The sequence below is a fragment of the Pieris brassicae genome, chromosome 9 (assembly GCF_905147105.1).
Source record: "Pieris brassicae chromosome 9, ilPieBrab1.1, whole genome shotgun sequence".
Taxonomy (NCBI): Eukaryota; Metazoa; Arthropoda; class Insecta; order Lepidoptera; family Pieridae; genus Pieris; species Pieris brassicae.
In genome coordinates this window covers 2,857,886-2,871,988 of record NC_059673.1, presented here as the reverse complement: position 1 = coordinate 2,871,988, position 14,103 = coordinate 2,857,886, and the positions used below count along the sequence as shown (strand labels likewise).

Below are 14,103 nucleotides of genomic sequence, written 5' to 3'. Positions count from 1 at the left end.
ACTATTTTTTAACTCGATTTATGATTTATTGATGTTAAAGAATAATGACCATATATAAATATTTTATGATATCCCAGAAAATTACATTTACTGCCCTCACTCGAAAAGTTTCGTGCAAACTGCAAAGCATGAAACGGAAAAGGTTATATGTATGCTGGCCTTATATTGAAGCATAAAAAACCGTTTGTCAATTTGACCTTTGCATTTATTTTCTCTGCAACAATACTTTGTATTTGTTTACACCAAGAACACCTTAGTTTTAATTAAACCAATAAACAACATTCAAAAATATGAGTTTCGCGCCCGAGTTACGAACTCATGCACAAAAAGTATGTACCCTTTATAAGAAGTGTATGCGAACTATTGAAGGTTATTACATAGCTAGGTAAGATATTATGAAGTGGAATTTTAAAACCATATTTATTTATCCCAACCTGTTTCTACTAGACAATTGGCCAACTATCAGGTATGTGATATTTCAGGTTCGTAGTTCGATATCACCAAGTGCAACTGAGGAAACAGTTTGATGATAATAAATGTGTCAGTGATCCAAAGGAACAGCGTCGTTTGTTACGAGTTGGAGAACGCGAGCATTGGCTAAAAAATAATCCTCGTCCTTTGGCTAAATGTATTGGCTTATTACAATTTATATATAATTATAAATTATCTGTTGTTATATAAGTGTAATGGTTTATCTACTTTAGTTCCGAGATCGATTGGGATTGCCGGCGGCGTTGCTTACGCCCGCGTTGTGACTCCTCCAGACTGGGTTCTTGATTATTGGCACCCACTGGAGAAGGCGCAGTATCCAGAATACTTTGCTAGACGTGAGTGCAGGAAGAACGAGTATATCGATAAATGGAAGAAGGGAACTTTGATGTAGTTTAAAACATGTGGTTGCTTTATTTTTTTATCTAATTCGTTAATATTGATTACCTTACTGGCTATTTATTTAATTCAAATTAATATTGTACAATTGTCTTTCTCACCCACAAAATATTTGGAAAATAATTATATTTGACATTTTTTAAAATTCCTTATTTAAGAACAAATATATTTTAGACCTTACAAATTAATAACTGTTTGTAGCATACTACTTGATTAAGCCAAGTATAAGTAAAGGCTAATAACTAGAAAAAAAGTGTTATATGGATTGATAGTAGAGGACTGGAGACTAATGATACTCGTTCTACTGTGCTGATTTTCTTTTTATAATTATTATTCTTTGATCAGTCAATCTCAATTGAATATATATTTAATAATAACTATGGGTTCGTAGACATAAAGTTCAAAACATAAGAAACTTAGTTACTTATATTAAGAATATAAGGAAGTAGTATTGGACTATAAGTATAGAGGTTGATCTATAACATATTTTGATGATATTCTGATGCTTCATTTTTAATTTGTTCTTGGTATTAATACTTATATGTATAGATAATTCGTTTATATTAGTGTCATGTGTCACAAGGGTTAAGAATCCTAATCGAAAGAAGCATGACGAAGCTTTACGTTTGATTGTTATTGGACAAAGTTATAACGCGTCTACGTGTATTGGACTAGACAAGCCGTTGACCAATCAGAATCAAACGAAACAATTTTTTTATGGTGTTTTGACTGAACAATCTTAACATAAGAATTCTTATAATTCGATCTTCAATTTTTACCAAGTTGTGCTGGGATATAACACAATACCCCAATTTATTATATGGTAATTAACCACAGAGTACTTTTGACTGTGACGTTCATGCTTGACATTTTCACTAAGAAAACATTCATTATTATTTTTCAATTTGTATTGCAGAATTTTTCAAAGTGAGGTTATGTTTACAATTAAGAGAAAAGTAAAATAATCTAATAAAATGGGTGATAATGTTGAAAATAAATCTATGAGTATGAGCGACGAAGAAAGGGTGGCTTTGTGTCAGAAATTAGATCGGGAGCTAGACGATTTTATTGATGGTTTAGAAAAGAAAAGATATACTGAAGGATGGCCAGAAGATCGGTGGGAGGTAATATTTTACCAGCCTTTTTATGTTTAATTTAAAATTCACAATTAAAATGAGATGCTATTATCCTAGACAAAAATATTATATTATTAATAATATGTAGACCGCGGTCTCGAATACATATTAATCCCTTTACTTACTCCTCGGAATAAACATTATAAAAATCCATTTGTCTAGGAAGAAATGGACAAACATCCATTTTTTATGAAAACTGCTCCAAATGGTGATGAAATGTCTCCGCTAGCTGAAGGTTTAGCAAAACTCAAATATGATCCTGAAGAGAATACACCATTAGAACTTGCTACTAACTATAAGGAAGATGGCAACTTTAATTTTAAGCATAAGAATTACAGACTTGCTATATTGGGGTAAGTTGTACTTAATTTAAATTTACAAATTTACTTTACATCCTAACTACAGTTTTGTCCTCTATCCTTTACACTTAATATTGGTTTTTTTGTGGCTTTACTCCATTGGGCTTCACAGGCTTACAATGGATTTATTTACTGTTTCTATATCTTTATTTTTACAGATACACTGAGGGCATTAAAGTTAGATCAGATAATGTAGAAATAAATGCAAGTCTTTATAATAATAGGGCAGCTTCTCATTGGCATTTAAAGAATTATAGATCAGCTTTATTTGATAGTGAGAGAGCACTAGTATTTGATCCCAAACATAGTAAAGCCAGGCTGAGAGCTGCAAAAGCAGCTTTGGAAGTTGCCATGTATGACAAATGTGTAGAGCATTGTAGTAAACTACTTGAGAAGGGAGAAAATGTAGAAATCACTAACCTTTTAAATGCAGCTAATAAAAAAAAACTACTTAAAGAAAGAGACACAAGAAAAAAAGAGAGAAGAGAAAAGAAAAATGAAGAAATTAAAAATGTTATAGTTCAAACAATTATTGAAAGGGGCATTAAGATTTCTAACTGTGAAGATGAAGATGATATAGATTTGTCAAAATTAGAGCCATGTTTACCAGGAGCACAGGACTCAATCGTACATTTGGAAAAAGGGGTGCTTAAGTGGCCAGTCTTGCTTTTGTACCCTGAATATCAGATGACAGACTTCATAAAGGCCTGTCCGGAAAATGTTTCTTTGATAAACCAGTTAGAGCAATTGTTCCCAGCCCCATGGGACGAGGAAAATAAATATAATTCCGGATCTATCAATGTTTATTTTGAAGGTTGGGATAAAATGCCCCATGTGGTTGATCCATCACGGAATCTTGGCGATTTACTTACAACAAAGTATTTTGAATTAAAAGCAGGGACACCTGCATTTTTTGTTTTGCCACGAGGAAGCAAAGTTGAGAGACGGTTTTTGGAGACCTATATATAAATGTGCTAAGTGCTGTTATATAAATGTTATATATATTATTAAAATATATATTATTATTTTATTATAGAAAACTATATACTATATATATTGTCTGCAAATCCTTTATCTTTTTTAAGGATACCTTGACGTAAGAACTATAAACTATTTCCTACTCCATAGGACTTTTAAATTTGTGTAAATTACTTTTTAAGTCAAAAGTCTGCATATCCAGGAACATGGGGTAGAATATAAGGATTTGAAAAATAAAGAAGTTTTCAAATATTGTATTCTCTTTAGGTGTCTGTATCATCCTCCATGTCATAATTCTGATGAGGGTAGAATGAGCCAGGCGGGTCAAAACTACCTTTGTCCTCTGTTAACGGGGAATATGGATGATGGGGCATGGCGCCCATCCATTGTGGGTACCAATATAAACCCTAAAAACAAATTTTATTATGTAATAGGTTAGACCATAAAGAAATATAATTCTAAATGTGAAATCTATTTCATATTTGAATCTCCACAATTTGATTATTGATACTTTGCTTCAATGCAATACGCTGAAGACCCATACCTTAGTGCCTCCTGCGGCGTTGCATGTAAATCTGTCATCGTGTAAATCCACAGTATCCAAATAGCTCTTCCCAGCTATAGAGCCATAGTTAGGTGGGTACATAAACAAACATCCTTCTAGGATATCTACAAACGATTCATTACGAATGTTATAAATTAAACTAAATTCATACGTACTGTGTTCATGTCATGCTATGTATTTTATTACCGTTTGTGAGAAATTAACACAAGGGTATCAAATCGAATTTAAAATTCTTTCACCGTTTGAAACCCACTGCGTTGTATCAATTTATATTTAAGTTATAAATCACAAATGAATTTCTTTAATCTATATAAATCATTTAAAAAAATGCAACGTACAAGGAACAGTGATATTTTCTTCGTCAAAATCTGGTTTGGGCGTGGGTTCTATGTAAGGCGGTACAGCGTCAATGCCCGTTCCCGGATCACCGGGTATTAAAAATGGACCTGAAACGTAATTTCTAAATTCAAATTCAGAACCTTAAAATAATGGTATGCAATCATTCAGGTATAAAGAAAGACGAAACTATGCGTCTTTCTGTTCGTTCTTAACAATAAACCAAACGTAATATCGTTTTGTTGTTTGTTTTACTTGGTTATATACTCTCCCCCAGGTCTAAACAATATGAGGTTATAGAGGGTATAGCAAAGACCATATACGAGATAGAAAAAGAAGAAAGAAGTAAAGGGAGATTTTATTTGTCTTAAATTCGCCTAATTTTGAGGGTAGATTATTTTTTTCTATTAGTATTTTTACCTCCATAATGGTTTGTGTAATTCCACTCACACACGTGATGGTCGCACACAAGCGGTGTATTTGCTTCCTTAGTATAATATGTGTTACCATTTGGGGTTGTCTGCAAGCCAGTAATATACTTAATTTACCATCGAGTCCCTAATTATTATTACAAATTAGTAAATAAAATTCTAGATAATTTGATGGATAAGTTCAATTTCTTAAATAAGAGGCACAGTTAAGATTAACTTAATATATTTAAAATATACATACCAGTAAGAAGTCGTAATGTCGGTATCTCAGTCCCTGAATATTAAAATCCAAAATAAATGAACCGGAAGCGATGATACACGCAGCGGCCGAGAGTGGCGGTAATTTGTACATTATTAGACCGCATTTGACTATCGCCTTGGGTAGAGTTGAGACGTCTCTTTCCCGCTGTAGTAGCTTATTAAAGGGAAATCTGTAATTTCTTTATCGCTACAAGAATTGTCTTGAAATATTTCAAAAGTTATTGATTCTAACTAGTGTTTGACTGTTTTACTTAGAAATACATATTGATGTAATCAATATTATGTAGTAGAGTTGAGACCTTACGTAAGGTTCCCAATTTTTGTAATAGAAAAGAGTTCAGTGCCGGATTTATCAGCAGGCTGAGTAGTCTAAGGCGGCAGATTTTTGGGTTGGCAAATTTGGGAACCGCTTTATTGCTACCTCATAGAAATCATAGAAAATGCATGAGCGTTTTATGATGTTTTACAAATAGAACCTTCCCCTCTCACTGTATTTTCAGTGTTGCAAACATCCATATTCTAGGGTAAAACAGCTAGTTCACCGCTCCCCAACCAGCAATCGACCTCTGCGCTCTCAACTCACACATTGTATGAGTGAAAAGAGCGAATTGCAGAATATGTATTTTCCTCTTTCGTCTTCCCCTATCAACCCATACATGTCAGTCCTACTGGTTGGGGGCTACGAACTGTTTGGTTTGTTTAAAAACTCAAAAATAATTTTACGTGCAATTACAACGAAATTGTTGGATTGTAAAATTATCTAGGACGTGACAATTGTAGAGGCAAGGGCGGAAAAAACTTCACAACCTTGAAAATTTGTAAATCCGCCACAGACAGTATATAAAAGTTAGATAAATTCTAATTTATAGTGTTAAAAAATATATATTTTTGATTTTTTTTATAACGTAACTATATTTCATACCGGGCGATTTCAAGGTTGATAGGTCGCTACATATATCCACAGAGAACTATATCGTAACTGCATACAAAACCGTCGGGATCTTCAGATCACGAAATCGCCATTTATTGCTTTCGCTATTGAAAGGTACTCAGCGCTCAGCTGAGCTCAGCTCTAGCTCAGCATTATTTATTACTAATACCTACCTAAATATACAAACGCCCACGTGACACTCCAAACCATGCATATAATTGTCTGTCGGGAAGGAAATGCTCGGGTCGTCGAGTAGGTAGTACTTTTGCTCATCATGATAATGGAGGAAACCAAGAAACACGAAGGATCTGTCTTTACAGTATGGAGCTATCCCTTTTCCAATGTTGTATATGTCACTATACAGCTCGGATAGGAATATGTACACGTTTTTGCCGCAGTAATATTCTGAAGAATAAAGCTTATTAAAATTATAATGTACTATCTTCTTTCATAATCAATAATAATTTTAAGATGTAATATGTTTATGTAAATATTTTGTTTTTAACTAGTTTATCCCTTTGTTTACTTTTGATGTCTTTGTTTATTTTTTCTCGCGTGTAGTTTCCCAACCTTTTACTTGAAACTGGCATAAAGTCAAAACTATTGCCATAATATTAAAAATATATGATATAACTTACACGTGTAGCCGATAAATTGTATTATGTCAGTTTAGTAATAAATATGTCCTTTAGTTTTTCATACACTCAGAAATTGTAATAAAATTCTCGTTTCCGGTATTGTCCAATACCGTCAACTACACTTATATGCTTTATAGGTAACAGAATTGTCACTTAGATTTTAAAAACCGTTTAACTTGATTTGATTTAATTATTTGGTGATTACGTCAACAGTAATTATTTACTGTTTTACACATTTTTCCTACACAACTTCTTGCTATGCTTGACACAGCGTCTATGCTTGGAAACGAAATGATTCTTCAAGAATTACAACAAAAAAATTAATACGTTTATGTGTTTTTGAGAGCATTGTTTACTTTTTCTGACAAGAGGAGGGGGGGGGGGATAAATTGCAGTAAATCTACTAACGTAATACTTGAACGGCCCCATAGTGAAAAAGAAGGTATTTCAAAATAAAAATGATCAGTGATATATTAGTTACTTTGATAATATAACGTCATATGTAACCATATAAATGCAAACAAATTATTATTATTCTCACTCGCGTGTACGTAGTTGATGAGACGTCATCGCTATACACGTCGCCATGGAAAATGGTTGCAACTTACCTTGACTTATATAAAATTCGGTGGGTACAGGTCCACCAGTATAAGTAGCTCTCCGCTCAGCTCCGATTGAGTTATGGTTCTCATACATTGTCAACATATTATCCAATACATCGTCAAGGGTTATTAGCAAAACCTATAAGTTCTCAGGTTATTAGTTTGCGAGTAAACAGAATTTATCAAACGAAATTATACATATTTTTATTTTTGTTTCTTTACTTAAACGAATCCATATTGAAAGACAACGCCTTTATAGCGTGGCCTAGTATTTGGAACATAAGTTTGAGGAAAATCAATTATAAATAGCCTAACATATTATTATTACATTGTGTTGATATTCTTATTATGACTTAACGAAAACTATACTATTACTATTTTACATGGCTGATTGTGCGGATTTTATAATTGAGCGATCTAAATGTACCACTTGCAAATAAATTATTATTATTAACCAATTTTACGCAAAGTTACATAGGTTATATGTTAGGTAATATTTACGCACAACGGACCAACTACGCGTCTAAGTGCGGATATTGAGTCCACCCTATCCTGTGAGGTAATATTTGCAGAGCAAGTAAAGATTTCTATATTATAAAGCTACATTATATTATACAACTAACTAACACAATGTACAACTATCTTAAATTATCTAAGTGAATAAATTTATTTGAGAAATGAACCTTTGAAGCGATACCCAATTGTCACAGTAAGTGTCTTAGTTAGTAAAATGAACGTGAAGCTGATGGAAGTCGTGTAAAAAAAAAATTGGGGATAATATTCGCTCTTGAGGAGAAACTGTTTATAATGACCCATGAACCGTACAGTACGGTTCATGGGTCATCAAGTTACTTTTAATAATGACGATTTCTGGTTTACACTATAGATACAACTCGCGTACAATAGAACATAAGCGAAATATTGAAATGTTACTTGCTAAGTAACCAATGACTATAAAGTAAGAGTTGAAGAGAGTGCCTGCGTCTGGTTATACTCTCGGGGCGTAACTCCCATGATTTAGTAAATTGCTATGAAACAAATGAATGCAAAGTATCAGTTAAAGAGAGTGCCTGCATCTCCCTATACTCTCGGGGCGTAACTCCGACGATTTAGGAAATCGCCACGCTTATGAAAGCCCGAGTGAGCAAAATGTACAGCCTTGGCTCGTACCATTATTACTTATTACTTTACGGTTATTTACCTTTAATTCTTGAATATGCAACTTTATAAATCTTCCTAAATGGTCAGTCGCGATGTGCACTCGCTCGTTTATTAAGTACTAAAACAAACATTAATTATACAAATCTTTAGAATATCAAGAACAATAAGGCTCTGTTATTATTATAATCACAAATCCTTATTATGATGCGTTGACTACCGCGATAGCATGAATGCTTAATAAAAATTATAATTTGAAAGGAGATGAAGCTGGACAAACCTGCCTGCTTAGAAAAATATCAGGAAAAATGATGTAATAATTGCAAATCCAATGTTTGTAATTAGTGTTAATGCGCTTAAGATCAAATTTATGGTCTATTCTCTATGCGTAAATAATGTATTAATTGTTGAGAGAATTCTATTCCCAATGACAACAAACTTGTGCGTCTTTGCTTGAACCTCTGACGAAATAATATTTCTTCATGTTTTTCCGCATTCACCACACTAAGTGTCAGCTGCAGTTTCATATTCGGACGTCGAGGAAGAATGCGAAATTCCACCCGTATAACCTCGACGTCCGTCGTTCCACAACTGAGCGTTATGGCTGTTTTTGCCGCACCACCACTATGTGGAACCAGCTTCCCACTGAAGTATTGTGACTTCAAGGTCAAGAAAAGAGCATTCCTTAAAAGGCCACCAACGCACGAGCCCTCTAGCAATGTAAGTGTCTATAGGCGGCGGTATCACTTAACATCAGATGCGCTTCCAGCCCGTTTGAGTCCAACAAGACTAAAAAACCTAGAATTCTAATCAAAACTTATTATAATTCTAATAATATATATAGTTTAGGAAATATAGTCTAAGTAGTAGGTATGAAAGTAAAGAATTCATATACTATAAATTAGTATTTTGTACCTGATCTTCAGCTGTCTTGATCCTCATCATCTCGTTTTGATAGAGCCATAAATTATCCAATTTATCTGTGGGGTCGTGTCCATAAATTTCGAAGGCGTCTATTATCATTGCCAATGTCAAATTTTCGTTGGGTTCCAGACAGCATGGGTGATTCCTTATATTGTACGGGTACTATAATGGATACCGAGACGCTAATTACTAACTAATATTATATAATACACTTTTTAAAACGAAAAAATGATTTACGCCGCTTGATTGTTTGTGGTTAAAATCGATTTGGACAAATCGAAGACTAATTTTCGTAAATTTGAATATAATAATGATAAAGTATAGAAACAAAAGGCGTATTGCCTTTTCCCATACGAATATGATGTTATTACTAACTGTAAGTGTGGTATCTATGTAATAATACATTAACGAGAAATTAACACATTTTGTTATTTTTATATAGATAAGTGTATTCTAATCATTTAATTTGTTACATACAGTTATCTCTAGCCAGATGATACATAGTACGAGCAAGACGCAGGCGTGAATGAGGGCAGCCATTTTCGCAACATGGCGCCTAAAATGGACGCTAGTATGCCAATTAGGCGCCAATACTGCGTAATTTGTTCTTGAATTTATTGCCAATTATTTTTTATGCAACCTATGAAAAATGTTTTTACACGCAATAATTTATAGAAGGCATATATTAAAGGCAGCAGTCTATTTTATTTATGAGGACTTTTTGTAACCATCCCCTAAAAATATTTATTTTTTTATGTGTAATCAATATGGGTGATCAGTAAATTCTGTACCTATCAATTAAAGAGTTGTAACACGGCAATGGAGTTTAAGGTCTACGATTTATTCGACGATGGCCACTTTTATATTGATATCTTTTGTATTCAGTAAGCAGGAAGAAATAAAACAATATTCAAATAACATCTCATATTCAATAAATACACACCTAATATTTTATTTTATCACAAAACATATTGAATACATTGTTATTTATTTATTGCGTCGTTAATTTTTGAATAAATAATTCCTTAAATGGCGAATATTTAGGTTTATAAATGACACGGTAATAGACAATAGACGTTGTAATTGCGAACCTACCCATGAGTTATTTACTCCTGGAAATGATACTTGTATATTTTTTCGGTAAAATTAAAAGATTAGACAGTACACAGCGCACAATAATTAAACTTTAGTAACAAGGTCTAATATTTGTATTCTCGCTTAAGATGTACGTGTCATTAATTTATCTATGGAAGAAAACTGTCAACACACAAAACATTACTATGCGTTTTATCAAACGAATTATATCCTAAAATATAGCGATATATTAGATTATAATTAATACTATTCTATAATGCTTTACAACAACAAGACGTCTGAATAAGACAGACGATAATCCTAATGTGTTAAATCTGCGGATTTTTGTTAATTTTTTTTCATATATTGTCATTTAATAAGTGATATATATATATATAGATGTATATTGTTATTGTCTTTAATTGTACAATTAATAACATGTCGAGTTATCTATTGAATTGTATAGTAAACCTTCTTATAACACGGTAGATTGGTTCCGCGTTATTGGAAACGCGTAGGAGTATCCTCGAATACTGCGCTTGTATAAATAACCCCATCAAAATAAAATACGTTTATTATGGAATATAAGATACAGGTTAATTTGTATCGGTTACATTACGCCTTACAAATGATTGACGTTTAACTTTTCTCGTTAAAGGGGATTTATGTCGAAGATTAAGAAAAAGCTGTTTTTAACGAAATAAGTGAGTACAGATCATTATAAATGACACAGTACAGAAATATTACGTCTGAAATACTAGGGTTATATGGGAAAATACCCGGAATGAAGGCGCTTTATATGGAAAATGCGTTATAAGGGGGTTATACTGTACATATATGACATCGCAGTTAAAAGCGTTATACAATTTATAAAGTATAATGCTACTGTTTGCACAAAATGTGTAAATATATAACTTTAAAAATACCTTTAAATGGAAGACTTCGTTGTTGAAGATTTAAATATCTGGAAGACGCTCATTCTTAACCTAACAATGTGACTATACTGACATAACGTCATTTATGTCAATTGTCATAAATATAATCATTATTTTGGAAGACAATGGATATATCAGCAACAAGTTTAAATTCTTAACAGCTAAATCTAAATTACAAAATCACATCAGACTAAATATTGGCATTAATTTGCCGCAAACAACTTGCAGGGTTATAAATAATAGACATTTAATATGCATTATTCTAAAAATAGTTCAACAATTATTGACTACTAAATTAAAACGGCAACCCTATTTTGAATGCTTTTATAAGAGCAGAACCAGAATCGTACATTCCGATTAGGCCGAATAATACGCCCAAACCAATAATGAAATAGTCATAGGCGACAGTGGTACTGTCGAGCTGATTGGCCTTCAATTTCAAATGGAAGTACGCAGGCCAAATGAAGCTCAACATCGTACCAGTGAAACTACCAATAAAGCCCATGAGTATCAGGAAATGAGGAATAAATACTGCCATCAGTATCGTAAACATTATCACACCGAGGCGCCATGCTAGACCCCAAACCTTCAGCTCGCCATCCAAAGCATAAATTGGCGGAAAGACAGTTTTAGGTTTTCCTCGAAACAGAACGCGTTCAAGCAGATCACAGGCCGCATAATAAGGTAAGGGGTAGCTAAGCACAGCTTTAATCACCAGGAAAAAGTTTACAAGTCCCTTGAAGCCAGCAGATCTAAGGTTATTTGTTATGACCTGCTGAGTGTCGTTTTGGAATGTCAGAAAACAGAAATATCCAAAAATCGCTTTGAATGCGGCAGCAGCAATATGTGACCAATTTAACATCCACTCGAATCTAGATCTATCTTCCATGTTACCCTCCAAGGTGGGTAAAAATATTTGGGAAGTATATGAGAAGACAATAACACCCAGACTAATGGGGAAGTTTTCCAAATCGAGATTCCATTTGACTTTAGACCAACCCCATTCCCCAATATAAAGAATACAATAGCCAAGAACAATGGCGTTTATTATTAAGTGGCTCATGGTACACCAGAAAGACAGCATACTAACGCTTTTGAGGGACTTTAAAAATGCCAAAGGCAATAGGAATATGCCCGTTAACATCATCCAAGATCGGGTATCGATTGATCCATCGGGGAAGGTTCCAATCATCAAATCCCCACAAACCACAACGTACAAGATACAAGTCATCAGAAGTTCAATAATTTGTGCGATATTGACAATTTTGGCGCCATATTTTCTTCCGAAGCATTCTTTGGCGATGCTGACGTAAGAATCGCGGACTCGTACTCGTTGACCAGAGACTGGGTCATCTTCGTAGAGACAATCTACTAGAATTTTGCCTGTGTAACAGCAGATGTGGGCGATACCAACCATGGCGGCTATTGACCAGTATCCTCCTTGAAGCACGGCAAATGGCAATGACACAACGAACATTCCCTGAAAAAAATGTTTACAGACTTTGAAATCCAGTACTGTAGTTGGATTGTATTAATATTCTGTTATAAATACAGACATACCTGAATAGCATTTGTAACGTTCCAGGCAGCTTGAAACTCGTTGATCTTAGCACCTGGGCTACCACCACCCTCTTCGAACCCACCTTCCTCCGATGAGGCGTAAAAATCAACGCTTTGCATGCTCTGAGTTCTGAAAGTACATTGTGATTTGACCTTTTAAAGAGAATGATATTGACCTCTTCCGTCTCAAAAGATTGAAATTTAAATAGCTTGTCTTTAACAAAGTAATCACAATTACGTAGCAAATATAAGAAAGGCGGTTCAATTGCTTCAATTCAATCTCTTTCAGTGAAGTTCAGTTTACGCTGTGATAAAACGAGATAAATGAGTAGTTCAGTTAAAACGTTGCAGATTTATTTTTATGAATAAAGAGGTGAAGGATGATAAGGTTTTACAAGCCTTCAGAATATTTGATGTGTAAATGTGTTTAATGCAGTAACAAATAATACCTGAGAGCGCCATCTTGTTGTGGATATGTGTTTTGATAACTGGTAAAGGTATCTTCAGCCTGAAGCTGTCCGCTCAGAAATGGGTTGGTAGGGTTTGTAGACTGGTATGACGGTGATGTCGTCTCATTCATTGTAGATAGCTCACAACTTTCTCCTATGTCTAATAAATATAAATAAAAGGACGAAAAATCAAATTGAGATTTGTGGTGATTTCATAGCGTTGCGTTTCATAGGATGTACGATTTAGTCTTCTTACCTGAATTAGCAAACCGGACATTTTGTGGTGGGCGCGGTGCAGTCCCAGGTCGTTCTGGTACTTGCTGCCTCACAGTCTGCATGGCTACATCCAGCACATTCTTAATTGGTGGCAACTTGAAACGCCCGACGTTTATCATTTTAAATTCTTTTTTCAAAAAATTCTATATTTAAAAATTGACGTTACAGGAAGACATATACATTAATCTAATTCTTAACTATAATGGAAGACTTCGTTACACTAAATTTTTTTTTATTACATTTTACTTCGACACTAAAACCTTATTTTCACTTTTTTATAATCTGTTTTAGATTTGTTTAGAATATATTAATCGTCGTCATTTTGGGTTGGTTTGATAATTTTTTTTACGGTTAATGTAACATTTTTCACGGTTTTTGTGGGAATAATGCGAGATGGCTGGATTCTGGAGATGTACCGTAACCGACGCGTGGGATGTGCGCAGGAAATCGATCGATAGGCTCACGAGAGTTTTCATATTACGATATTAAAGGGCTAACTTTGATGTTAGAACGTATTGATAATTTTATGGTCGAATTGCCAATTTTAATTATGTTTTTGAAAACAATATATGTAGTTATAACATTCCTAATAAATAAATAAA

At 33.8% G+C, this 14,103-nt stretch overlaps 4 protein-coding genes across 4 annotated transcripts; 2 read left to right on the top strand and 2 right to left on the bottom strand.

Moving 5' to 3' along the window:
• Positions 1 to 252: 252 nt before the first annotated feature.
• On the top strand, positions 253 to 1,003 carry LOC123714367 (NADH dehydrogenase [ubiquinone] 1 beta subcomplex subunit 9-like). The gene is made up of 3 exons (XM_045668598.1): positions 253 to 385; positions 483 to 628; positions 705 to 1,003. Exons 1-3 carry the CDS (start codon positions 291 to 293, stop codon positions 881 to 883), a joined length of 420 nt encoding a protein of 139 aa, XP_045524554.1. The 5' UTR covers positions 253 to 290; the 3' UTR covers positions 884 to 1,003.
• Positions 1,004 to 1,641: 638 nt separating this feature from the next.
• On the top strand, positions 1,642 to 3,613 carry LOC123714506 (DNA polymerase interacting tetratricopeptide repeat-containing, protein of 47 kDa). Its single transcript, XM_045668778.1, has 4 exons — positions 1,642 to 1,711; positions 1,805 to 2,012; positions 2,187 to 2,377; positions 2,542 to 3,613. Exons 2-4 carry the CDS (start codon positions 1,863 to 1,865, stop codon positions 3,350 to 3,352), a joined length of 1,152 nt encoding a protein of 383 aa, XP_045524734.1. The 5' UTR covers positions 1,642 to 1,711; positions 1,805 to 1,862; the 3' UTR covers positions 3,353 to 3,613.
• Positions 3,601 to 9,812, bottom strand: LOC123714505. The gene is made up of 10 exons (XM_045668777.1): positions 9,685 to 9,812; positions 9,199 to 9,369; positions 8,327 to 8,404; positions 7,132 to 7,264; positions 6,059 to 6,290; positions 4,935 to 5,124; positions 4,683 to 4,782; positions 4,265 to 4,372; positions 3,906 to 4,030; positions 3,601 to 3,768 (listed from the first exon to the last, which is right to left on the bottom strand). The coding sequence occupies exons 1-10, from the start codon at positions 9,745 to 9,747 to the stop codon at positions 3,625 to 3,627; spliced, it is 1,344 nt and encodes a 447-aa protein (XP_045524733.1). The 5' UTR covers positions 9,748 to 9,812; the 3' UTR covers positions 3,601 to 3,624.
• Positions 9,813 to 10,219: 407 nt separating this feature from the next.
• LOC123714701 (vesicular inhibitory amino acid transporter) lies at positions 10,220 to 13,902 on the bottom strand. Its single transcript, XM_045669085.1, has 4 exons — positions 13,482 to 13,902; positions 13,226 to 13,385; positions 12,777 to 12,906; positions 10,220 to 12,696 (listed from the first exon to the last, which is right to left on the bottom strand). Exons 1-4 carry the CDS (start codon positions 13,618 to 13,620, stop codon positions 11,512 to 11,514), a joined length of 1,614 nt encoding a protein of 537 aa, XP_045525041.1. The 5' UTR covers positions 13,621 to 13,902; the 3' UTR covers positions 10,220 to 11,511.
• Between the last annotated feature and the right edge of the window lie 201 nt (positions 13,903 to 14,103).